A 27,482-nucleotide genomic window follows, 5' to 3' on the forward strand; every position below is an offset into this window, starting at 1 on the left:
TAATTTGCTCAAATGTACGCAGTGAGCAGTGGTGGAGCCTGGCTATAGGAAACCAGGTTATAGAACTCCAGAGCCTGGGGCTTTCGTGACATCCTCCTCGCGCTACGTCTCACTGGAATCCACAGCTGCTTCCCAGGTAGGTCCACAGCCTCACTGGATGTGGTGCTTCACCTCTGAGAAAGAACAGCTGCTGACAGACGGGACACAGTCCCAGCTTGCTCCGGTGACCCTGACCTCCGACCTGTCGTATAGAGTCGCATTTCCCTTTCTCTTGCCTCCTCTGGGGTCTCCCGCTTGGACTGAAATGAGAAGTCTAGAGTAGTAGAGAGGGGTGTCTGAGGTTGATATTCCCAGACAGCTTTGAACTAGATCCCTAGGAAGACTTCCTTTCCTTTTAAAGATCATTTTCCACACTGGCATACGCGGTAAGCAATCAAAGAAAGACAGAAGGAAAAGTTACTTCCAGATGGCTCCCCATCTTGCTGTAATGAAGATTAAATATAGAAGATACTCCAACATATCATTAGGCAAACATGAGTATTAATATCATTCACATTACAAATGGGACAAAACGGAAATCCAGTCTGTAGCTTGACTTAACTCTGAGGCTAGGCCCTCAGAGCCAGGAGACAGACCACTAGAGCACCCTGATTCTGAACAAGCTGGAGGCTCACAACACCTGAGTTAAGAGGCAAAACTGAAGTGTTTCTAGACTTCTCTCTAGAGATGGCTTCCTGCATTCGAACTGACCAAACTCTCTCCCTTTTGTGGTGAGGGCCTGTTCAAATGGCTACTTACCAGTGTATTCTACTTTCTCCATCAATCTACTTGTGTTGTTTCCTGTCAAGTGAGATTTTCAGCAAAACTCTTAAGACATCCAGAGCTTTGGGGTACCCCTTGTCCCTCAGCCTCTCTCCCTGTGCTATCATGACAAGGCTATCTGCCCCTTCTATAGGCTAACAAGTATACCTTCTCCTGAAGACCAGGACTATGCTTCATGAGATGAGAAGGCTTGAAAATAAACAGAAAAATCTGATGGTGGTCCAGATCCTAGAAAGCCACCTCAGGTGCTCAGAACTCACCAAGCAGCCCTGGGGAGGAGGGAAAGGCAGTGAAGGAGGAAGAGACAGTGCCAAGTTGGACTAGAGGTCCGGATGGTGGGAATTTTCCCTGTCTTTTGGCTTCATTTCTTCCACTGCAGAAGCCACATTGGCCCAAGGTAAGGGCATTGGCTGGCTAGGTTAATAGGGTTCATAGTGCTCAGCTTAGGGCTTAGGTCTTCCCCAGCCCCATCCCACTGCTTGTACCCCATACCATTAAGGCTCAGTCCTCAGAATGTCCGTTCGCCCATCAGTAAGTGACCCAAGTCCCAACATGAGTTTAAGATCGACAAGTCTGAGATTCAAGTACCCCATTACCAATCAGCAGTGTGATTATATCCTCTCAATCAACACAGAAGGGTCATGGCAATCACTTCCTGAAAGGAGGCCAAGGGTATCCCTGGGCAGGCCCCACATGGGAACTCAGCTCAGGGACCTTCCACAAATGACCAGTTGTGCCTACAGGCTGGACAGATGGCGTGGGGCCCCTGGGGTTAGTGATGGTCCAATGCCTTCAATGAAGTTGTTCCATTGGTCATAGTCCTCTTTCAGGCCTGAACGGAGGAAAAAAAAAAAACACAGAGAAGTTAGGTAAACTTGTAAAGGTAGATCGAAGAGTAGCTTCCATGGATTTAGTGGGTCATCAAAGAGACAGGAGCATCTGGGATACTACAATGACTGGTTATAGTGGTTGCGATGGCGGAAGCAATAATGATAACTACTGTTCTTTCAGTGCATTTTTACATGCTCTTCTTAAACAACTTGCTTAACCCATAACAACTCAGTAACGACAATAATAACAGAAGGGAGCACTGACTGAAGGGCAATTCATTCCAGGAACTTTGCTAAACATGCATTGTTTCATTTAATTTTCATAATATCGCTATGTGTCAAGCACTGCGTGCATGCTAAGTTGCTTCAGTTGTGTCCAGCTCTTTGTGACCCCAGCGACTGTAGCCTACCAGGCTCCTCTGTCCATGGGATTCTCCAGGCAAGAATAATGGAATGGGTTGCCATGCCCTTCTCCAGGGGATCTTCCGGACCCAGGGATAGAACTTGGGTCTCTTAAGTCTCCCACACTGTAGGCAGGTCCTTTACCACTAGCGCCACCTGGGGAGCCCTGTGTCTTGGCCCAATTTTACAGCTGAAGAAACAGGCTCAGCGAAGCTACCAGATTCATCCTATGTCAATACAACTGGTTAAGTGGCAGAGACAGAATTCAAACCCCGGTGAGGTAGGGTGAGAAAGTGGAAAACCCACTTCCAGCCTCATGGATGTTGCTGAGCAAGAAGAGATCCTCCACAAGCCAGCCAGTGAATATGAATCCACGGCCGCCTCAGTGAAGGGCAGAAGGAACGGGACAGTAACATCGCGAAGCAGCATAAAGTAGGTATGATTCCAGAGAGGTCCCTGGGACCACAGGCAGATGGAGCTAATGACATGGGGGGAACAGTCAGGCAGGGCCCAAGGCCCAGGCTGAGGGAGCAGGACACAGCTGAGCAGGCAAATGGTGTTTCTGTTCAAAACAAAAACCTGGGACATGGGCAGCAACCACTCTCCTTCATCTTCAGATCCCCAAGGCCCTGCCAAGGCCCTGGCGGGGAATAGGTCCTCGACAAACAGTGCGCCATATTCATCACTTAAAAAAATGCGGAGCACACTGCTGTGTGCCAGTTTGTTCCTGATGCCAGAAATACAGCCACGGACAAATAGAAACCCTCATCCTCATAGAGCTCACAATCTAGAGATAACAATAAACAAAACAACCTACATAGGCTATGAAAAGGTGAGCAGCGCTGTGGCAAAAAACCGAGCCAGACAGAGGCAGTGCTGGTGGCCGGGACCAGGGGTGAGGGGAGGAAGGGATGGTACAATGCTTTTTGAAGAGGGTTGTCAATGTAAGCCTCCCTGGGAAGGTGAGATGTGAGTGAAAAAGTGAAGGAGGTGAGAGTGAGCCACGAGATTACACAGGAAGAATGTTCCAGGCAGCAGGAACAGCAACACAAAGGCCTGAAGCAGGACTGAGCCTGGGACGTGGAGGCTTGTGGAGCGAGAGGGGAAGCAGGCCCGGGGAAGAGCCACAGGAGGGACACTAGGCGTTGACTTTGCCTCTCAGAGAAATAGGAGCCACGTTAAGATCCTGAGCAGCGGAGTGACCAGATATGGCTTCCTTTCTAACAGGGGGCTTCCCTGGTGGCTCAGCTGGTAAAGAATCCACCTGTAACGCAGGAGACCTGGGTTCGATCCCTGGGTGGGGAAGATCCCCTGGAAAAGGAAATGGCTACCCACTCCAGTGTTCTGGCCTGGAGAATTCCATGGCCTATATAGTCCAGGGATTGCAAAGTGTCGGATACTACCAAGTGACTTTCGCTTTCTTTCTGAAAGGATCACTCTGAAGGCTTGATAAAGAAAGGAGTGTGGAGACTTCCCTGGTGGTCTAGTGGTTAAGAATCTCCCTTCCAGGCTTCCTTGGTGGCTCAGCAGTAAAGAATCCACCTGCCAAGGTAGGAGGCACGGGTTTGATCCCTGATCTAGGAAAATCCCACATGCCATGGAGCAACTAAGTCTGTGCACCACAACTACTGAGCCTGTGCTCTCAGAGCCCACGTACCACAGCTACGAAGCCCGCGAGCCCTAGACTCCAGGCTCTGCAGCAAGAGAAGCCACCGCAAGGAGAAGCCCATACATGCAACTCGAGAGTAGCCTGCAGAGCAAAGAAGACCCGGCACAGTCAAAAATAAATTTTAAACAGTTTTTAAATGTGCAGGACTTCCCTGGTGGTACAGTGAACAAGAATCCACCTGGCAAGGCAGGGGCATGGGTTCGATCCCTGGTCCAGGAAGATTCTACATGCCTCAGGGCCACTAAGCCCATGCACCACAGCTACTGAGTCCGTGCTCTAGAGCCTGCAACCACTGAGCCTGCAGGCCACAGCTCCCAAAGCCCACACACCTAGAGCCCACGCTCGGCAACAAGCGAAGCCACCATGAGAAGTCCCAGCAACCAAGGAGCCCCTCTCACTGAACTAGAGAAAGCCTGCACACGGCAACAAAGACCAAGGGCAGCCCGGAATAAAATCAATGATTTTTTTTAAGGTGCAAAATTTCAAGGCACAAAATACAAAATATTATTAGAGGAAAAAAAAAAAAATGAACCCACATTCCAATGCAGGGGACATGGGTTCGATTCCTGGTTAGGAACTAGGATCCCACATACCATGGGGCAACTAAGCCAGAGTACCACAGCTTGGAAGCCCATGCACTGCAGTGAAGACCCCACATGCCACAGCTAAGACCCAACACAGCCAAAGAAATGAAAAAAAAAAAGAGTTTAAAAAAGAAAGGACTGTGTGGGGACGCAGGGGTGGCAATAGGGAGTGGATAGCCTATCCCTTCTCCAGCGGATCTTTCTGACCCAGGAATCAAACTGGGGTCTCTTGCATTGCAGGCAGATTCTTTACCAGCTGAGCTAACAGGGAAGCCCTTAAAAAAGAAAGGACTGTGTGGGGAGGCAGGGGTGGCAATAGGGAGACCGGTTAGGAAACTCTTAAGTGAGAGACGAGTTGGACAGGATGGTAGCTGTGGGGGTGGTGACAAATGACTTTCTATTTGTATTCTGAAGGTAGGGCCAATAGGATTTTCTGGGGGACTAGATGGGAGGTGTAAGAGAGGAGGCAAGAATGGGACTTTGGCTTGAGTAACTCGAAGGATGGAGTTACTATTAACTGAGAAAGGAAAGACTGCAGTTGAAAGCTGTTATTATGTGTGACTCCCCTTAGAAGGCCAAGTAGAGATGTTGAGTTAATAAATCTGATGCTCATGGGCAAGACCGAACTGGAGACAAACTGGAGAGTTTTCAGCATGGAGATGGCATTTAAAGCCAGAAGACCAGATGGCATCGGGGGATACAGGTAGAGAAGAGGTCCAAGCACTGAGCCCTGGAGGCAGCAAGGCAGATGGAGGGGAGCAGACACTGAGAAGGAGAAAATTTGCAAGGAGGCATCCTGGAAGCAAAGACTGGGCTGCACAGAAGACGGCCTCACCAACTCTCCCAGAAGCTGCCGAGAGTTCCAGTGACATGAGGCACGAGAGGTGACTGCTGGATTTAGTACTGTGAAGGTTTCACGGAGGAGTGGGATGCAAAAGCCTGGTAGGCGTAGGTTCAAGAGAGAAAGTGAAGGGAAGGATCAGAGAAAGTGAAGCCACTCGTGTGAGGAGTTCTGCTATCATGAGGGAGAGGGAAACAGGGTGGTAACTGGGGACCAAAGTGTGGGGTCAAGACAGAATTTTTAAAAAAGAAATTTCAGCATGAAATGAGCCGCAGACAGGGAAAAATTGATGATCTAATGTAAAGAGAAAGAACATTGGTGACACAGTCCTCTTGAGCAGACCAGAGGGTGAAATCCAGTGCGCAAGTGGAGGGGTTGGCCTAGCAAGACGACTGAGTAGGAACCTCTGGGAACCAGATGGAAGGCTGAGTCTCTACAAGAAGGTAGGGAGATGCGGTGCTGGGATTCGAAGACGGACTGATGGCTTCCATTTTCTGAGTGAAGTGGAAGACAGAGTTAATCAGCTGAGAGACCACATAGGGGAGGAAAGAAACAGAGGTTTCAAGAGAAAGAAGACGGTGTGAAATTGTCTTCCAGGAGCGAGGCAGGGAGGATAAGCAGGTGGAAACAGGAGCTGCACGACGCACCAAACCTTCCTAACAGAAGGTAACACAAGCCCTGTGTCAGCAGAACGCTGCTCTCAGAGGTAATTTTTAGGATCAAAGGTAATTTTTTTTTAAGTTTTCTATTTTATTTTTTTAATTTAAGCATAATTGCTTCACAATTTTGTGTTGGTTTCTGCTGTACAACAATGTGAATCAGCTCGAAGTATATATATACTCCCTCCTTCTTGAGACTCCCTCCCACCCACCACCCCTCTGGTTTATCACAGAGCACCAAGCTGAGCTCCCAGGATCAGGGAGATTTTTTAGGAATGGTGAGAGGTTCAGCTGAGCCACTTACAACCCATTTCAGTTTCCCACATCACACGTACTGTATGGCCACCATACAGTGGTGGCCTTTCAGAGAAAGGCTTTTCTCTCTTTGAAAAACTAAGTACCCCAAGCTGAGAGTCTTCACCTTTTTTCACCGTCTTATCTCTTCTCAAGTGGATACTGCAAGAGCTTCCTACCTGGGCTCTCTCCCTCTCAACCCATCCCATCTCTCCCATCCTCCAAGACATAGTCAGACTACAAACATAAGTCTAATGATGACAATCCCCTGCTTATCCACGAAAGGCACTCACAGTCCATGGAATAAAATTCAAACTTATTTCAGGCATACATGGGTTTCTATATCTGGCTTCTGCCCACTTCTCTACCTTTATTTTCCAACAGCTCCACTATCCTGAATGCCAGATACACTAAACACAGCTTCGCAAAACTGACCAGCCCACACCAGCCTTTGTGCCTTCTGTCTAGAAGACTCTTGCCTGCTGAGCCTTACTCTTCTCTGACATTAAAGACAAGTATCACAGTGCAGCCACGGAGCGCCGGGGCTTTCCAATCAGACAGGCTAGCGGGCATTCTGACTTTGTTGTTTAGTTGCTCAGTCGTGTCCGACTCTTTTGCAACCCCATGGCCCAGCCTCCTCTGTCCATGGGGTTTTCCAGGCAAGAATCCTTAAGTGGGTTGCCATTTCTTTCTCCAGGGGAATCTTCCTGGCCCAGGGATCAACACCCCCTGAATTGGCAAGCAGATTCTTTACCGCTGAGCCACCCGGAAAGTCCCAATTCTTGCTTTGCCACTTACTAACCAGATAACCTTGACAAAATTACTTAAATTCTCTAAGCTTTAGTATCCTCATCTGTAAAAGGGAGTTAATAATACAAATACTCATTGGGAAGGGCCATCTTCAGGATTATACATGCTGAAGTAACTATAGTAGTTTAGCAGAAGGACTGGCATCAAGCCTGTCCTCAACGATCTTCCTCAGTCTAAGACGCTCCTAATCATCTGATGGTCTCCAATAATGAGTATCTTAGTTCAGAGGACATGGCTACTCAACGGAATCCAATCATGCCATGGAGAGGGCCCCTGCCACCTTTAATTTTTTTTTTTTTAATTTTTATTGGTCTCATCATGAGTCATGCAGGATCTTAGTTTCCAGACCAGAGATTGAAAGCAGGCCCCCTGCACTGGAAGCACAGCGTCTTAAGCTCTGGACCACCAGGGAAATCCCTCCTCTGTCATCTTTAGCTCTTCCCGAATGATACGATTTTCAGTCTGTCTGCCCTCTGATGGACAAGGATCATTTCCAGTAGTCATGTATGGATGTGACAGTTGGACTATAAAGAAAGCTGAGTGCCGAAGAATTGATGCTTTTGAACTATGGTGTTGGAGAAGACTCCTGAGAGTCCCTCGGACTGCAAGGAGATCCAACCAGTCCATCCTAAAGGAGATCAGTCCTGAGTGTTCATTGGAAGGACTGATGTTCAAGCTGAAACTCCAATACTTTGGCCACCTGATAAGAAGAGCTGACTCATCTGAAAAGACCCTGATGCTGGGAAAAATTGAAGGCAGGAGGAGAAGGGGATGACAGAGGATGAGATGGTTGGATGGCATCACCAACTCAATGGATGTGAGTTTGGGTAAACTCTGGGAGTTGGTGATGGACAGGGAGGCCTAGCGTGCTGTAGTCCATGGCGTCGCAAACAGTCAGACACGACTGAGCAACTGCACTGAACTGAATGATATGGTGCCTAAGAGGAAACAGGGAAAGTGAGTAGCAGACCATGTCGTCAGAGCCCATTAAAGTCTTGAGACAGATCCATTCTTCTCTTCCCAGGTGATAAGAATGATGCTCTAAGGTCTCTACTAACCCTAAAGGCTCACGACGAGCAAGATGAAACAAACAGGCATAAACACTGAAACACAAATCTAGATTTAAAAAGTCAATACATTCAAAACAGGACAGATTCAGAGACTTCTCTGGTGGTCCAGTGGCTCAGACTCTACACTCCCAATGCAGGGGGCCTGGGTTCGACCCTTGGTCAGAGAACTAGATACCACATGCTGCAACTAAGGTTCAGCACAGCCAAATAAAGAAATAACAAAATAAGATAGATGCATTTTTAAAGGAAACTCAATCCAAATCAAACTTTTTCAGCATTTGGTGGAAAAGTTAATACACTCAGGCCATCCAGCTGGAAGTCTAGTGTCCAGAACACAGAGGCAACAGTCCCACTGTGCCAGGCACTGGCCAGACCATATCTGGCATGTTGTATTCAAGTCAGGGCAGCACACATTCAAAGGCACACCAACGAACAGCCCATTCAAAGGGGGAAATTTCACAGGCAACGGGGGGAGGTACCAGGAACATTTAGCTTAATGAACAGAGAAGTCAGAGAGGACACCAGCGGTGACTTCAAATATCTTAAGAGCGGTCATGTGCAAGGGGGCTGCAGCGTCTCAGGGTGGGTCTTGAGGGGATACCCAGGGCAAGTGGGGCGGATTTACAAAGACTCAGGTCTTGGCCTTAGGTTAGAGTTAAGTCAAGCCTTAGAACCCCAGGCCAGCATGGCTCCCTTCTGAAGGACGCTGCCCTCTGCATAGCACCTGCTGAGGGGTCAGCCTGGCATAGTAGGGTAGCCTCCTCCATTCTGACTGGATGAAAAAGAGACATCTGATCGAGAGAGCTCCGGGCCCAGGCTGGGCAGGAGCCTACAACATGTTTTGGCGGGTAAAGATGGGCTGGTACCACCAAGCTGTCTCTCTTGGGAATCTGGTCTAAGAAATTCCCGGAAATGTGGGGGTGACCAGTAGGAGCTGAAGACGAAAGGGATGCCATGAGGGAGAGAACAAGATGCAACTGGTTCAAGCCGACCAAAGTGATGAGGAAGTAGAAACTACGAATAAGCAGATGTTCTCAGCAGGAGAAAAAAGCACAGCGGAGAAGGTACAGAGGAAACTGGAGTAAAGAGAAACAGAAATATCATGGGAGGAAGAGACAGAGAGACTGAGCCCGAGAGACAGAAGATCCGAGACATGTCAGAATAGACCACCGTGCAGGGATATCTAAGAGACCCCTCCCCGCCAGCTGCCCCATAAGCTCCAGTTCTCTGCTTACCAAGATGCTTCTGCAGGAAGGCCAACATGGCCCGCACCACGGTCTCCTGACCTTTATAGGGGTCCAAGCTTCCACGGGTGTGACTGGAGAAGAATTTACTAACCCAGTTACCAGCCGCAAAAACAAAGTCGGTTAGACTCCGATGAACAGAACCCCTAGAGGAAAAGAAAAAAGTGTCTGGTAGGGGTCTGGAAGCCAAGGCACACAAATATTTAAGCACCCACAATGTGCAAGGTGCTTTCCATGCATTATCTCCCTTAATTTTCACAACAATTTAGTAAGGGAAGTATTTTCCTCTTTGAAAGAACCAAAGGAGAGAAATGATCTACCCAAGTTCATGCAGTTAGTAAGAGACAGAGCTAAGGTTTGAAAGCAGGTGAGCCTGGCTTCAAAGCTGCCTCAACTCTGAGACCACAAGGCCTGACTGGGCAGGGAAAAGGCAGAGTCAGCTGGAAACGGGTCAGGGCAAGGAGGTAAGGTCTGGAACCCCTGCCCTCCCATGTTATGAACTGTCACCCCATGGCTTTTACCCCATGACTTCTGAACATTCACAAAACATATCAGCTCTTTCTTTAGCTCAGAACTGCACCACAAAGTAAGCCAGAAAAACAATAAGAACTTGCCTTTAAATAATCAGGAAAGTTAGGGCAAGTGCTTATACAGGAGGGTTTCTGGATTACAATTTGTCATTTGACATCAAACGCACTTAATTTGAAGGTGAAATTCTCACGAGGTTCATTTCGAGCTAAATTACTCAGAACTAATTTACTAGTCAATTCAATGAGGGAAGGAAGATCTAAATGTCAAACTCTGTTTGATATGGTGAAGAAAAGCTGACTTTAAAATGCATTATTTAAGGCACATGGGAAAGTATAAAGAAAAATATAATGGATACTTTGAGTATCCAGCACTCAGTTTAAGAAATAATACATTGTCAAGAGTTAAACCCACAGTCTCTGCGTACCTTTTTCCAACTGCTCTCACCCCCGCTTCCCTCTAGAGATCACAATTATCCTGAATCTCATTGACTTGGGGAGACTCTCCAGCAGTTCTCTGCTGCCATGAAATCAAAATGAAAGGGGAGAGGCTGGCCCCATGGAAGACGGCATGGGCCAACATGGGCAAGGGAAGAAGCCATGGCCTACTGGGCAGACCCCTAGCAGTCCGGCCCTCGGATCTGGCATTTCAACCACCTGAATGAGTACAGAGGTCCATGACACGTAGTTACTTGTTTTGCTAGTTTGGGCTCCTTGAAGCACGTGTGTTATTTGGCTCGAGATAGGGCAGGATAACATCAGAGATTTATCAGTGAGACTTTAGCCCTTCAACTGTAGCTGTAAACCACTTCCTAGGTAAAGTTCATTTCTCAAAGTCACTCAAAATCTTCTGTCTGTGAAAAATGGCTCCTAAAATCAATCCATCTGATGGTGCTAATGATGGACATGAAAAGAATGTGGTTTTTCTAAGGCAGAAAATAGATGGTTTATGGAAGATACCTGAATTCAGGTATGCATGAAGGTCTCTAAAAATCTGTCTTGTGAATGTCATAGGTCTGCTACTCCACACTCTCCAAAAGACTCAACAAAATTCCCAAAGGAGATTAGAGATTCCTGGAGTCCACTCAGACCCACACCTCTTCCTCTGCAACGCACAATCCCATGATTTCCTTTTCCAGAAAGCAAAAGGTAAATCCTGCCATAAAGTCATACCAACTAGCGAAGAAATCACTGCAGGTAGAGCTAAGTGGAGAAGGGCAGATATGAAATTTGAAAGGCATTAAGATTTTGAGATTCAGGAGGTATTTAGACATTCTATCCATGGGTACGACTTCCAGGTAATTTAGAGGGAGCCACACAACTGAGAAGAAAATGGAGCAGACCCTGGAGATCAGGCATGACCGTGGGGCTTACTCACAGGACAGTTATGATCCTGGATTGGTCGTGCTGGTCACAAATCTTCTTCATCAAGTTGATAGTCTCCACTGTCTGGAACTTCTCAGTGTTGATAAAGAAGATAGGGCCTCGGGCCGTGGGGTAAAAGTTATGCTCCAGAGGAAACATCCAAGCATCCAAAGCCACAGCACACCTGGAACAAGACCAGACGTGGGACTGCCATGGAGAAACCCAGCCAAGGACAGTTAGGATAGTGAGGGGAGAACAGAGCTCCCCCTTTAGTGAGGCAAAGGCTCAGAAAGCCAGGAAGGGGAACCAGGGCCCACATCCTTCGGTTAGGATCTTTTTTAGAGATCACTTTTCAGTTCAGTCACTCAGTCGTGTCTGACTTTTTGCGACCCCATGGACTGCAGCACGCCAGGCTTCCCTGTCCATCACCAACTCCTGGAGCTTACTCAAACTCATGTCCAGTGAGTTGGCGATGCCATCCAACCATCTCATCCTCTGTCGTCCCCTTCTCCTCCCGCCTTCAATCTTTCCCAGCATCAGGGTCTTTTCAAATGAGTCAGTTCTTTGCATCAGGTGGCCAAATTATTGGAGTCCTTCAGCATCAGTCCTTCCAAAGAATATTCAAGACTGATTTCCTTAAGGATGGATTGGTTGGATCTCCTTGCTTTCAAGGGATTCTCAAGAGTCTTCTCCAACACTACAGTTCAAAAGCATCAATTCTTCTTTAGCGCTCAGCTTTCTTTATAGGCCACCAAAAATCCTTCTAGATTTTTAAACTCTCTGAAAGCAAGGATCTGATCTCCTTCTTCTCTTGGCTCTACTTTCAGGCAGCAGACTTGCATCACACAGAATGACACATTATTCACTATTCATTCATTCCACTCATCCGGTACCTACTCTGTGCTTAAGCCTTGTGTTGTGGACCCAGATATAAATGACACAGTTCTGGGAGCTCTGGGAGCAGTGGAGACAGAACACACAAGGCAACAAAATATAGCTTAGCGCCCTGAAAATACAAGCAGCCCAGAGCAAACACGGCAGGGTGGTCAGGGAAAGCCACCCTGGGGCCACAGCTCGAAGTCACGGCCAGTTTATCAAGCATCAATCTCTGTCATCAAGGGCAAAACTAAGGTCCTAAGATTAGCATCCTACCCCCCCAGCCCTAAAGCTCCTCCCATCTCTTCCATCTCAATAAAGGACGGTCATCTTCCCTTCAAATGATGGGCGCACAAATGAAAAAACCTTGATTCCTCTCTCTTTCTCTCATACATCACTAAGTCTGGAAAATTCTAAAACCGATCCTGACTCCATCACTTCTCTCCAGCCCACCTCCTCCATCCTAATGCAAACCCCTCAACTCTCACCTTGACTCTGAAATTAGCTCACTCTAACCAGACTGCTTGTTTCCAGTCTTGTCCTGCAGCCGACTCGTCACATGTATGCATGCGTGCTAAGTTGATTCAGTTGTGTCAGACTCTTTGAGGCCCCATGGACTGCAGCCTGCCAGTCTCCTCTGTCCATGGTATTTTCCAGGCAAGAATACTGGAGTGGATTGCCATGCCCTCCTCCATAGGATCTTCCCAACCCAGGAATCGAACCTGCATCTCCTGCATAACAGACTCTTTCTTTACTGCTGAACCACTGGAGAAACCCCCATTCACAGAGTGGTTTTTACATGTAAATAAGATTTTTCTATACTTAAAATTTTTCAGTGGTTTCCCATCACACTTAGAATAAAATCTAACTTCCTTACTCTGGCCAAAAGGCCCTGTGATCTGGCCAGTTCATCTCCCTAATCACATAGTTCCCCATCCTGCCCGCCTCCCCCCATACTCCCCGCCCCTGCCTCCTCTATGCTCTTCCTACACTAACACAGCAAGCTTCTTTCTACCTCAGGGCCTTTAGCTGTTCCTTCTGCCTAGACTGATCTTCTAGACCTTTACGTATGTTGATTTCTTTTCCTTAAAGTCTCAGCTTTTGTCACTTTCTCAAGGAAGGCTCCAGGAAAGGCAATGGCACCCCACTCCAGCACTCTTGCCTGGAAAATCCCATGGACGGAGGAGCCTGGTAGGCTACAGTTCATGGGGTTGCTAAGAGTCGGACACGACTGAGCGACTTCACTTTCACTTTTCACTTTCACGCACTGGAGAAGGAAATGGCAACCCACTCCAGTGTTCTTGCCTGGAGAATCCCAGGGACCGGGGAGCCTGGCGGGCTGCCGTCTATGGGGTCGCAGAGTCAGACGCGACTGAAGCGACTTAGCAGCAGCAGCAGCAAGGAAGCCTACAGATACTAGCTTATCAGCCTGCTTCCTTCTCTTCCTTGCACTCGCCTGCTGGGGCTCTGATTATTTGTTACTTTGTTTACCTTGCTTTCTTCTTTACCACTGAACCCCCACCTCCCAAAACAGTGCCGGGTACATAATGCTTGCTGAATGAACATGCGGCATGTGGAGCTAACAGCAGCATCACTGGGAAACTCACCTAAACTGCGTCTCCTTGGCCAAGGCCAGAATAGCTGTGGCCCCTCCAAACGAATGTCCCATTACAGCCACGCGGCTCACGTCAATGCTGCCCTGAAGGAAGCCAAGTTGGAAAGGCAGGGGTGCTTTTTTAGGGACTCTTCGGGGCAAGAGGAAGAAACAGGGAGACGATGATATGGAAGCACAATACAGGGGCGAGCCCTCCAAAACCATGTTATTAAGCACCTCTCGCCCACTGGAGAGCAGCCACTCAGGCCAGCCCTGGACTGAACAGCCTTCTCTAGGCAGGAATTCTGAAAACCACGTCTTTCACCTTTATTTTTATAATCTTACCACCTGTAATATCTGGACCAGGAAGATACTCAAATATCTATAAATAAATGAATAAACTGAAATTATGTGACCAATCAGTGGAAGAACACATTAAGGATGAGAACTCTCAGGAATTCCCTGACAGTCCAGTGGTTAGGACTCAGCGCTTTCACTGCAGGGGCCTGGTTCAACCCCTGGTCAGGGACCTAAGATCTTGGAAGCCACAGAGCGCAGCCAAGAAAAAAAGAATAAGAATTCTCTTCATCTAGATCCTTGCCTTACAACAGGAGGGATGATATGCACCAAATCAAGGGCAGAATGGGGCACTCCTGCTGCCCCTCCACTTCACTCTGAAGCAAGGACTGCTTGTACTGAAACCATCTCAGGTCCTACTTCCTCTGATATCTGTCCTGACTTTTATCCAGCAGAGTGAGTCTGCTCGCTCTAACAAGCTCTGCACGCATCAATTTCTGATTGTCCCCAGAAGCCTTCAGGACATGGTTATATAAACAGCCACTGCAGCTGCCTGCTAAAGGGCTCAGGAAATCTCTCTAGGATTCACTGTGCAGCCTCTGCCCAGAACCTGCGCCTTCCTTTGCTCTCAGTAAAATCTAGCTCAAGATTTTGTATCTAAATTCTCCCTTTCATGGGACTTCCTTGGCGATCCAGTGGTTAAGACTGCCTTCCAAGGCCTGGGGTGCAGAATCCTGGTGGGGGAGCTAAGATTCCTACATGCTTCCAGGTCAAAAAACCAAAACATAGAACAGAAACAATGCTGTAACAAATTCAACAGGGACTCTGAAAGTGGTCCACATTAAAAAAAAATTTTTTTTCCTCCCCACTTTGCTAAGTTCCTTCAGATTGGTTCAGGCCTCTTCAGCTTTTTTAATGGTAATATAGTCACATAACTCTAAAATCAGGAGCATAAAGAAGTCTTCCCTTTCCACACAGTTGCCCACTCCCTACCCAGACAGGTGAGTTTCTTGTGTCTTTGGAGAGCTTACTTATCCTATACAGGTAAACATGAATATATACATTCTCGCTTTTACATAAGAAATACTGTATCTTACTTTTTAATACACGAATATTACTACATTAAGAGCTTCCTTATCCTGTTTTACAGCCACATTTGATTTCACCATGTTACAGACCACTAGTGATCACCAAAACTGTTCTTCTTCCTGGACACACAGCTAGACTGTATTTCCCAGCAGTCAGATGTGGCCTTGTGATAGAATGTGAAAGTGATTATCTCCATTTCCAGTCCTGGATACTATAAACACTCTTCCATACCAACCTCCACACTCTGTCCCATTCCTGGGTTAATGTATATGGTGAAGGTGGGTTTCACAAGTGGAAGAGAGTAGAGCAATTAGAGGAAGGTAGCCTAGTTCCCTGAGTTAGTCCTTGCATAGAAGCACCCATTTTGGACTTCATGTGGGAGAGAAATAAATCTCTCCTCCCTAACCACTGAGATTTGGGGCTTACATGTTATAGCAATTGCTTCCAAGTGGCTCAGTGGTAAAGAACCCGTCTGCCAATGCAGGAGCTGTAGGAAACTCAGATTTGATCTCTGGGACAGGAAAATCCCCTGGAGGTGGAAATGTCAACCCACTCCAGTATTCTTATCTGAAAAAAATCTCATGGGTAGAGGAGCCTGGCAGGATACAGTCCATGGGTTCACAAAGACTTGGACACAACTGAGCAACTGGGCACGGATGTTATAGCAATTAGCATTATCCAAAATAATACATCCATTGTTCCATAATCTATTAAACCAGTTGTGCTCACCTACGGGTGAACATTTAGGATACTATCAATCTTCTGTTACAACAAACAACACTGGGATGAGTAACCTTGCACATACATCATGTCGCAAGTATGCAGGGATATGTAAAATAAATTCCCAGCGTTGGAAATGGCTGGGTCCAACACAATGTGTATCTGTCCTGTTGACTGCTATTGCCAGACTGCCCTGCAAGGGACAAGCTGCACTCACACCAGTCACAGAGCAGCGCTTATTTCCCCACAGCTTTGCCAACAGGGTAAGTAATCAATTTTTGGGTCTTGCCCAATCTGAAAGATGAAAATGTACTTAGCTTTTTTTTTTAATATTTATTTTATTTACTTGGCTGCACCGGGTCTCAGCTGCAACATGCAGGACGTTCCAGTTGGGGCATATGACTCTCAGCTGCGACACATGGGCTTTAGTTTCTGGACCAGGGATCGAACCTGGGTCCCTTGCATTGGGAGCATGCAGTCACAGTCACTGAACTATTAGGGAATCCCCTTCTTAACTTTTTTTTTTTAATTCTCTATTTCTCCAAAAGGCTGCCTCTGGAACTAATCGAGCTATATGTAGCCTGCCATCCCCTGATGCCTGTTTCAGGCCCAGAGGCCTGCACTGCAGTGCCTGGGCCCTGCTTCTCCAGTGGGAATTGACAACACAAGCTAGTAAAGTTCTCTAGATTTCAGGTCCTGCCTGATGCTGATGCTTCTTCCTGGAAAACTTTACCAGAGCCTTTAAAAGATATCGTCTAAAGAGACTCTGGGGCACAGAGCACAGGTTTTGGAGTAAAAAAGCCCCAGCATAAAGTTTGACTCTACCACTTACTTAGCTGTGTAACCTGGGGCAGTTACTTGGACTATTGGATCCTTGGTTTCTTTCTATGTAAAGAGATAACAATGTGTATGTATGTATCAAAAGAGCTCTTACCATAGAAAGTACTCATAAAGGACTCACTGTTATTTTATATATATATACATACCATCTTATAAATTTAACATTCTCATTCATACAATGGAATGTTACGTGGTTATTAAAAAAAAAAATCACACCACAGAAAAATATTAACTCATTCATACTGTTTTGCTAAATGAAAAAAAGGCCACAAAATAGCTTCTATTAAATAATAACATTATCGTTTTTTTTAATGCATTTTTAAAAGACCTAGAAGGACAAACATCAAAAAATTCTGTTTCGTTTTCTTTCATGCTTTTGTGTGCTTTCTTGGTTCTCTAAATAAAGGTTGAGCTACTTTTCAGATTATGGGGAAAAGGATAGGATAGGGGAGGAAAATATGCTTTTATAGGCACCAAATTTCATAGTGGGGACAGTTTCTCTCCTCCCAGGGGTTCTTAGGATTCCCTTAAAAGAAGGAACAAGACTGCTGTAGACAACAGAGCTCGTTTGCAGCTCCACAGCCCTTCCTTTGTGAATGAACTATCTCTCCCTCATCCATGCGGCCCTGAGGGGCTGTGAGTCCTGGTGCTCAGGTTCCCCTAATGCAGAAGTGGGTGTATATCCTAGGCAGGCCAACCAGAATACTCTAGCCCTCTGACACAGTGACTGGCTCAGAATGTGAATATGACCCAAGTAGAGCCATGGCCTTTCCAGACATTGGAAGCTAAAAAGTCTCTTTTCCTTTTAAATCTACAGCTGAGTTGAAATGCAGGCTTGGAATGCCAGCAACCACCTTTCTTGCCTGATGGAGAAAGTATGGTGAGAATACAGCCCATATACACAGAATAGAGCTGAGCCAGGAGAATGGAGACAGTGCCAAGAGCTTTGATGACAATGCTGGGGACCCAGCTTTGTCTGGCTCTAGCTACACTGGCCTAAAGCCAATCTGCCTCTGGTCTTGCTACTTATTTGAGCCAATAAATTATCTTTTGGTTGAAGCTAATGAGTTAGGTTTCTGTTATTTGTAACCAAGAAAGTCTTGATGAATAAAATATGTTCCCGGTCATACCAAGTGCTGCCATACCTTCAAGGTCATCAGATCCAACCCGCCAGGCAAGATGTTGATAACAGTCTGCCCAGCAGTGACCTCTTGTAGGATCTTCAACACCCTCACACACTCGCTCACCCTCTGGTGCACCTGCAACAGAGATAGTCCCAGGGGGAGTGGAATACCGTACAACCATCCAGTGGGAATCTCAGTCCCCCTCAGAGCCAAGGAAGAATGTGCCCACCCACATCTCAGCAAGCACTGTGGGCCCCACATCCTGAGAAAGCCTCAGCTCCCTCACAGCCACTCATGTCAGCCCCACCTAACAGCACAATGGAGTCAACCCAGCTGTTCAGACTCTACCTACCTACCCACGGCAAACAGAGCTATAACATGGCTATACTGTGTGGCATATGAAAGCATCTCGCAAACAAAAGGACATAAAAGTGTTCCTATTATCAACCCTGTACTGGATTCTGCTTGCCCATTTATAGCATATGTCTACTGCTTTTGTCTGCTAGCACTCATCCATCCCTACTTCTATTAACCTTGACTTCTGAGGATTGTCCCTCACCAAAACATCTAGCAATGCATTTCTGATGGGAACTTCATATTTTGGTACTTCTTCCCAGCCTAAGAGTCTCTATCCAGGATTTTTTATATTATTACATCTTGGGGAAGAAACTGGCGACAACCCCCAAACAGCCCTATTGTCTTAGATGGTGAGGGCGGACATGCGCAACCTCGTAAGGTAAGCCAGTTAGTAGATGAGACCAGCTAGCAAGGAGACAGAAATGACAGTGATCCCAGTGGTCCTGTCCTTCCTACAGTCTGCTATGTAAACCAACCAATTCTCCTTTTTTGCGAAACAAGCTTGAGTTGGGTTTCTGTCACTTGCAATCGTTAAAGAGTTTTGATCAAGATCTCATTTCTTGGCTGTGACAAGCTCAGGACCACTTTGAATGAGACTTCAAAAGAAGTTAGTGCAAAGTCTTCTCAGTGAGTGTCTTACACAAAAGACAAGCTTAGTAACTCTCCTTCCCTATTGGCATAAGCCTACCTGGCAGTTCCGAACATAGAATTCCTTCTCCCCTTCCTCAATTTGACGGTGGGGGATCCATTCCTCCTCCAGGGCCTCATCAGGCTGATTCTCCTCTGGGGTCTGCTTGCAGAAACAGGTGGCCGCAGCTGACCCATCCCTGCAATACATGTGCCCCCAGGGACTTACTTCTCCCCTTTATCAAATCCCCTTTTCAGCCAAGCCATTCTAGCTTATCCTCTAGCTAAATGGGAAAAAGATAGAGGGCATACATAGAAGAGTAGAAAAAATGGGGATATGGGGGACGGACCTCCGTTTGAACCCCAATTCAGCTGTGTCACTTTCAGCAATGTTAGTCAATATCTTTGAACCCTGGTGTCCTCACGTTTTAAAACAAATACAATCCCTACCTTGCCTAACACTAGGACTGGAAATGATACATCCACAGGGAACTAGCCTATACCCAAGCCAAGGATGGCAGGCATCCGACCCATGATGGTTTGTTGTGACTGTCATCCTCACCTGTGCTCTGGTACAGCAACCACAAAGCCACGAGAGGCCAGCTCCATGCAGAAGGCTGAATAGACTGTCCTAGAGTTCCAGGAAGGAACCGAGAGAAGTGATCAAAGAGTGGCCTGCCCTTAGCCTCCCGTCCAACCATGCTCTGCTAGCAGCCATCACAAAAGATGGAATGGAGGAAGCTTCATTTGCAGCAGCTCTTCTTCAGGAGCTTTCCCCAGCCAGCATACCCTGAGTGTTCTCCTCCAGGGAGCATGTGCAGATTGATCCACCATGTTTGCAACCCCATACACTGATCCATAGTCCCCATCCCAACCTCAATACAGTTTGGCTACTTGACACAATTGCTTTTTTATTGTCTCCGTATTGTGTGTGCTGTGTGCCAAGTCGCTTCAGTTGCCTCTGACTCTTTGCAACCCTATGGACCACACCCCGCCAGGCTCCTCTGTCCATGGGGTTCTCCAGGCAAGAGTACAGGAGTGGGCTGCCGTGCCCTCTGTATATTGTACATCTCCCAAATTAGCTGGTGAGCTCCCTGAGGACAGGGACTCTGGCTACTTTTTAACATGTAAATATGCATCTGTGATTTAGCATGTGGTTTCCTTTGGTCTGTCCTCCAACATTCAAAAAAAATATGGCAGACATTGCTAATTGCCTACTCCAAACACCTATTTTTCCCTTCCTCCTTAATAACAGAATCTAATTTTCAGCTGAAGACACTCTCATGGATCAAAATGACATTTCCCAGCCTCTTTGTAGCCAGGTTTGTCTACGTGACTAAGTTCTAGTCCAGCAATAGGAATATAATGCTACTCTAAGCAATTTAAAATTTTCTAGTAGATATATTTTAAATAGTGAAAAGAAACAGAATTTTTTGATGTTTGTCCTTCCAGTTCTTTTAAAAATGCATTAAAAAAACAATAATGTTATTATTTAATATAAGCTATTTTGTGGCCTTTCTTTCATTTAGCAAAACAGTATGAATGTCTTCTTATGCCAGTTCATATTTTCCTGTGGTGTGATTTTTTTTAAAAGCCATGTAACATTCCATTGTATGAATGAGAATGGTAAATTTATAAAATGGTATGTGTATATATATATATATACACACACACACACTAACAGTGACTTCTTTATGAGTACTTTCTATGATAAGAGCTCTTTTTACAATAGGCCAAGTAACTGCCCCAGGTTACACAGCTAAGTAAGTGGTAGAGTTAAACTTTCCGCTGGAGATTTTTGACTCCAAAACCTGCGCTCTGTGCCCCAGACACTTTAGACAATATCTTTTAAAGGTTCTGGTAAAGTCTTCCAGGAAGAAGCATCAGCCTGGATGGTTAATAACCCAATATAGCTAAAACATTATCATTTCAACATATAATCAAGATTTTTAAATTAAAATATTTTATTGCACTATCTTTCTTTTTTTCATATGAAGAATCTGAAACCCAGTGTGTGTTTTATGCTTACAGCATATCTCAGTTTGGACCAGTCATACTTCAAATATTCAATAGACACATGTGGCTAGAAGTTAGCATAATGGACAGGGCAGCTGTAGTCAATGGTATGTAAGCAGCTGTGTTATACAGAACTTTCAGGAGAGTTCTCCCTTCCTATAGCATGGACTGTGTATGTAATAGCTAGAGCTAAGCAACCTCCCTGGGTCATGAGATAGTCTTAGAAGCAGAAGCTACACACGCAGAGCAAGATTATAAAAGAAGTCTGGTTTTTTACTTTACAAAACTACCATATTAGGTCTGTCTAGTACTTTATCTGAGCAAAAAATAAACTTTATATTATTTAGGTCACTATTGTTTGAAGTTTTTCTATTAAATACAACTTGCCTGTACCCTAACTGATTCAGGAAGGTCAGTTATTTAAATTTCTTTTCACCGTCTCTCACTCACTTCTCTTGGGGAGGCAATGAACAGGATTTAAGAGCTAGAGATTTCTGATCCCTCCCCAGTTCAGACTGTAACCTTGAGCAAGTCTGCCTTTCAGAGTTGGTTTGCTCATCTGTAAAATATTCTTCCACCCACCGACCTCACAAGACTATGTGGGAACCAAAGAAGACAGAGGCACATTCAGTTCAGTTCAGTTCAGTTCAGTTGAGTCGCTCCATCATGTCCGACTCTTTGCGACCCCATGAATCGCAGCACGCCAGGCCTCCCTGTCCATCACCATCTCCTGGAGTTCACTCAGACTCACGTCCATCGAGTCTGTGATGCCATCCAGCCATCTCATCCTCGGTCGTCCCCTTCTCCTCCTGTCCCCAATCCCTCCCAGCATCACAGTCTTTTCCAATGAGTCAACTCTTCACATGAGATGGCCAAAGTACTGGAGTTTCAGCTTCAGCATCATTGCTTCCAAAGAAATCCCAGGGCTGATCTCCTTCAGAATGGACTGGTTGGATCTCCTTGCAGTCCAAGGGACTCTCAAGAGTCTTCTCCAACACCACAGTTCAAAAGCATCAATTCTTCGGTGCTCAGCCTTCTTCACAGTCCAACTCTCACATCCATACATGACCACAGGAAAAACCATAGCCTTGACTAGATGGACCTTAGTCGGCAAAGTAATGTCTCTGCTTTTGAATATACTATCTAGATTGGTCATAACTTTTCTTCCAAGGAGTAAGCATCTTTTAATTTCATGGCTGCAGTCACCATCTGCAGTGATTTTGGAGCCCAAAAAAATAAAGTCTGACACTGTTTCCACTGTTTCCCCATCTACTTCCTATGAAGTGATGGTTACAAATGGTTAGGTAATATTTAAAAATACACACACCTCCCTGGGATGGAAAGTCACAAGTCTGTGACCCATGAGAAGGATTTCAGATCCTGCATTAACCATAGATACAATGAGAGGAAACCATGTCCCTTTATCTCCCTGCCTTTTTTTCTTGGAATTTCACTATAGTTAATGAAGAATATTTATAACTGATTCACCCAAGTGTATTTAGATGTGAAGCCTCAAGACAGAGTCTTAGACCAAAAAGACCACGCTAAAGCCATGCACTCACCTGTTCTCTCAAGAAAATACCTGTGGGCTGAGGAAAGAGTATTTCTTAGCTTCTTTTCTCCACCAGACTACAGTCTGAAAGCAGGGGCTCTATCTTATTCACTACTGAACACCCAGCCACAGCATAGGCCCTCGCACATGGCAAGTACTAAATTTACTGAATAAGAAAGCAACATTGAAAACCATCTTGCTGTCCTTCTAGCCTTGTCTCTACATCTGCTCTCCACTTCCTGCCATGGACTATACTTATGTGCATCTAGATGCAGTCTCCTCTAGTGGATGAAAATTCCTTGATTTGTTCTATTTCTATATGTCCCACCTTTTTTTCATGCCAAGAAACTGGCATAGAGCAGGTGCTCAACAGAAATCGGCTGAATGTATGGAACCTAGTAAAACGTAAATATTTATCGGGAAACTACTGTTTTCCAGGTACTGCCCTAGACATCGGGAAAGATAGAAGACAGACGTCGTCTCTGCCTTCATGGAGCTTATAATCTAGTGATAAACACATACGTTAAAGAATAATCACATAAATAATTAATTCATTACAATTATGTATATTGTCTCCCTGCTTATTTAACTTATATGCAGAGTACATCATGAGAAATGATGGGCTGGAAGAAGCACAAGCTGGAATCAAGATTGCCAGGAGAAGTATCAATCACCTCAGATATGCAGATGACACCACCCTTACAGCAGAAAGTGAAGAGGAACTCAAAAGCCTCTTGATGAAAGTGAAAGAGGAGAGTGAAAAAGTTGGCTTAAAGCTCAACATTCAGAAAACGAAGATCATGGCATCTGGTCCCATCACTTCATGGGAAATAGATGGGGAAACAGTGGAAACAGTGTCAGACTTTATTTATTTGGGCTCCAAAATCACTGCAGATGGTGATTGCAGCCATGAAATTAAAAGATGCTTACTCCTTGGAAGAAAAGTTATGACCGACCTAGATAGCATATTGAAAAGCAGAGACATTACTTTACCAACTAAGGTCCGTCTAGTCAAGGCTATGGTTTTTCCTGTGGTCATGTATGGATGCGAATTGGACTGTGAAGAAAGCTGAGCGCCAAATAATTGATGCTTTTGAACTGTGGTGTTGGAGAAGACTCTTGAGAGTCCCTTGGACTGCAAGGAGATCCAACCAGTCCATTCTGAAGGAGATCAGCCCTGGGATTTCTTTGGAAGCAATGATGCTGAAGCTGAAACTCCAGTACTTTGGCCACCTCATGCGAAGAGTTGACTCATTGGAAAAGACTCTGATGCTGGGAGGGATTGTGGGCAGGAGGAGAAGGGGACGACCGAGGATGAGATGGCTGGATGGCATCACTGACTCGATGGATGTGAGTTTGAGTGAACTCCGGGAGTTGGTGATGGACAGGGAGGCCTGGCATACTGCGATTCATGGGGTCACAAAGAGTCGGACACAACTGAGCAACTGAACTGAACTGAACTGATGTTAAGTACTGAGAAGTACAGATTGTCTTATGAAAGCATGTCAGGATGGGTGTCCCTAGGAAGGTGACACCCAAACTAAGACCCTGAAGGTAATTTGGAACTAGCCAGGCAAAAGACTAAAGGTGGGGAGAAGAAGAGAGGAACCAAACAGGAAACATTCCAAGCAAAGGGAACAGCCACAGAGCACAGCACAGATGAAAACCCTAGGGCAGACATTTGCAGCATCATGGATGGACTGAGTGAAATAATGAAAGGTTGTTGCTGAGCCGTGAAAGACGCCAGGATTCTTAGGAGAACAGTTCAATCCAGGGCCAGTGATGAGGCTTGATCGCTCAAAGCTTTTGTGTGATAAAGTTTTATTAAAGTATAAAAGAGATAGAGAAAGCTTCAGACATAGACATCAGAAGGGGGCAGAAACAGTGCCCCCCTGCTAGTCTTTAGCCGGAAGTTTTATAGCTACTAGCAGTCTGCTAATTAGAGAAAGGAAATGTCTCAAAACTCAGAGAATGGCATCAGGCCCCTCACCCACAACATGCATTTTGAGATAACATCCGCACAGGGCCATAACAGTATTGACAGGAATCTTGAAGAAAGGCAGGTTTCCAAGCAAATACAGCCTCATTAACATAACTTAAGAGAATATTTGCATGAGTAAAACAACCTAGCTCTGAGTCTTCGGAGGTACCAACTAGAAGAGAGTCTAGAGTAAATACATAGTTCATTAACATAGCTTAAGACAAACATTTGCATAAGAAAAATGCATGGGTTAGCTCAAGGTTTGAGAAAAGTTAAGTTCTGTGAGAGTTGGACTATAAAGAAAGCTGAGCTGAAGACCTGATGCTTTTGAACTGTGGTGTTGGAGAAGACTCTTGAGAGTCCCTTGGACTGCAAGGAGATCCAACCAATCCATCCTAAAGGAGATCAGTCCTGAATATTCATTGGAAGGACTGATGCTGAAGCTGAAACTCCAATACTTTAGCCACCTGATGCGAAGAACTGACTCATTAGAAAAGACCCGGATGCTAGGAAAGATTGAGGGCAGGAGGAGAAGGGGATGACAGAGGTTGGATGGCATCACTGACTCCATGGACAGGAGTTTGAGTAAACTCCAGGAGTCGGCGATGAACAGGGAGGCCTGGTAGGCTGCAGTCCATGGGGTTACAAAGAGTTGGACGTGACTGAGTGACTGAACTGAACTGAAGTTCTGGTGGAACCAGGTGTCCTCATGGCAACACAGAATTTTAAAAGATGCTGAAGGAGGAAACACAGAGTTGGACTCCCTCTTAGGCCAGGCTGTGAACATTAGGTTACACACATGGTCGCCCTCCCAACGGACTCTGAACTTTGTGCCTGGTGTCTATAGAAATGGCATACCAATGGAAAACCAGACCCCCGGATAAAAGAGCCTCAGGACTTGTACTTGGACTCTCCATTGCCTAAAAAATATGTTAATTATCTCTAACAGAACAAAGTGGTAAATTCCATTATGTTTATAGGGATATGACCCAGGCCTACTGATAAATATCCATTGTTTATCAATGTCTTGTGACACATGAATCATGAGTTAACTTTGACCTTATCTCTCTTTTACCTTGTCCAGACTAGTTTCAGGGAATTCGGGGAGGTGAGTTTGAGCAAGTACACTTAGGGTATATAAGGTTTTCACAAAAACTGGTCGGGGTCCTTGGCTAAGAGGAGACTCTGCCTTGGGCCCGCCGGTGTGACAAACTGCACTCCACTACATTGTCCTTCTGAGTGAGTTTGTTTCCTAGAATGCGAGGCTACAACAATACCTCTTGTTAAATTTCTATAGAGAAGGGGAAAAACACCTAACACTTGTAGCTTGTTTCCTCCTGCCGCTTAAGAGAGAGAGAAAAAATGTCTGACACTTGCTGCCTATTTCCTCCATTTGGAGGCCCCCGGCCTTCCTGCCTGTTACCCTCTCAGTAAGACAAAGAAATACTGTTAATTAGATGTGGAATCTTAGAGCAAAAAAAAAAAAAAAAAAAAATGAACTTATTTACAAAACAGACTCACAGACTTCAAAAACAAAGTTATGGTTACCAGGGGGAAAGGGACAGTTAGGGAGTTTGGGATTGACATGTACACACTGCTGTATCTAAAATGGGTAAGCAACAAGGACCTACTGTAGAGCACAGGGAAATCTGCTCAATGTTAAATAACAACCTAGATGAGAAAAGAATCTGAAAAAGAATAGATACATGTCTATGTACAACTGAACTGCTTTGTTGTATAATTGAATTGCTTTGCTATACACCTCAAACTAAGGCTATATTGTTAATCAACTGTACTCTTATAGAAAAAATAGAATTTTTATAATTAATTAAAAATTTATAATTTATTTCATTTTATAGTATCTATTCCTTATTGCCAAATTCAGACTCAAATTGAAGAAAGTAAGGAAAACCGCTAGACCATTCAGGTATGACCTAAATCAAATCCCTTATGATTATAGAGTGGAAGTGAGAAATAGATTTAAGGGCCTAGATCTGATAGATAGAGTGCCTGATGAACTATGGAATGAGGTTCGTGACATTGTGCAGGAGACAGGGATCAAGACCATTCCCATGGAAAAGAAATGCAAAAAAGCAAAATGGCTGTCTGGGGAGGCCTTAGAAATAGCTGTGAAAAGAAGAGAAGCGAAAAGCAAAGGAGAAAAGGAAAGATATAAGCATCTGAATGCAGAGTTCCAGAGAATAGCAAGAAGAGATAAGAAAGCCTTCTTCAACGATCAATGCAAAGAAATAGAGGAAAAGAACAGAATGGGAAAGACTAGAGATCTCTGCAAGAAAATTAGAGATTCCAAGGGAACATTTCGTGCAAAGATGGGCTTGATAAAGGACAGAAATGGTCTGGACCTAACAGAAGCAGAAGATATTAAGAAGAGGTGGCAAGAACACACAGAAGAACTGTACAAAAAAGATCTTCACGACCCAGATAATCATGATGGTGTGATCACTCATCTAGAGCCAGACATCCTGGAATGTGAAGTCAAGTGGGCCTTAGAAAGCATCACTATGAACAAAGCTAGTGGAGGTGATGGAATTGCAGCTGTGCTGTTTCAAATCCTGAAAGATGATGCTGTGAAAGTGCTGCACTCAATATGCCAGCAAATTTGGAAAACTCAGCAGTGGCCACAGGACTGGAAAAGGTCAGTTTTCATTCCAATTCCAAAGAAAGGCAATGCCAAAGAATGCTCAAACTACTGCACAATTGCATTCATCTCACATGCTAGTAAAGTAATGCTCAAAATTCTCCAAGCCACGCTTCAGCAATACTTGAACCATGAACTCCCTCATGTTCAAGCTGGTTTTAGAAAAGGCAGAGGAACCAGAGATCAAATGGCCAACATCCACTGGATCATGGAAAAAGCAAGAGAGTTCCAGAAAAACATCTATTTCTGCTTTATTGACTATGCCAAAGCCTTTGACTGTGTGGATCACAATAAACTGTGGAAAATTCTGAAAGAGATGGGCATACCAGACCACCTGACCTGCCTCTTGAGAAATCTGTATGCAGGTCAGGAAGCAACAGTTAGAACTGGACATGGAACAACAGACTGGTTCCAAATAGGAAAAGGAGTCTGTCAAGGCTGTATATTGTCACCCTGCTTATTGAACTTATATGCAGACTACATCATGAGAAACGCTGGGCTGGAAGAAGCACAAGCTGGAATCAAGAATGCCAGGAGAAACATCAATAACCTCAGATATGCAGATGACACCACCCTTATGGCAGAAAGTGAAGAGGAACTAAAAAGCCTCTTGATGAAAGTGAAAGAGGAAAG

The 27,482-nt window shown here is 45.3% G+C and overlaps 1 protein-coding gene across 1 annotated transcript in view; it reads right to left on the reverse strand.

Moving 5' to 3' along the window:
* Positions 457-27,482, reverse strand: part of PAFAH2 (platelet activating factor acetylhydrolase 2) — a 38,489-nt gene continuing 11,463 nt past the window's right edge. Inside the window, exons 5-11 of the mRNA XM_005676826.3 lie at positions 19,204-19,272; positions 18,703-18,841; positions 17,679-17,792; positions 13,601-13,692; positions 11,131-11,301; positions 9,217-9,371; positions 457-1,654 (exon numbers count right to left, since the gene is read on the reverse strand). Of these exons, the coding sequence (XP_005676883.1) occupies positions 1,560-1,654; positions 9,217-9,371; positions 11,131-11,301; positions 13,601-13,692; positions 17,679-17,792; positions 18,703-18,841; positions 19,204-19,272 (835 nt within the window). The 3' untranslated portion in view covers positions 457-1,559. The remainder of the gene's footprint in view (positions 1,655-9,216; positions 9,372-11,130; positions 11,302-13,600; positions 13,693-17,678; positions 17,793-18,702; positions 18,842-19,203; positions 19,273-27,482) is intronic.

Source organism: Capra hircus, chromosome 2, assembly GCF_001704415.2.
Source record: "Capra hircus breed San Clemente chromosome 2, ASM170441v1, whole genome shotgun sequence".
Lineage (NCBI taxonomy): Eukaryota > Metazoa > Chordata > Mammalia > Artiodactyla > Bovidae > Capra > Capra hircus.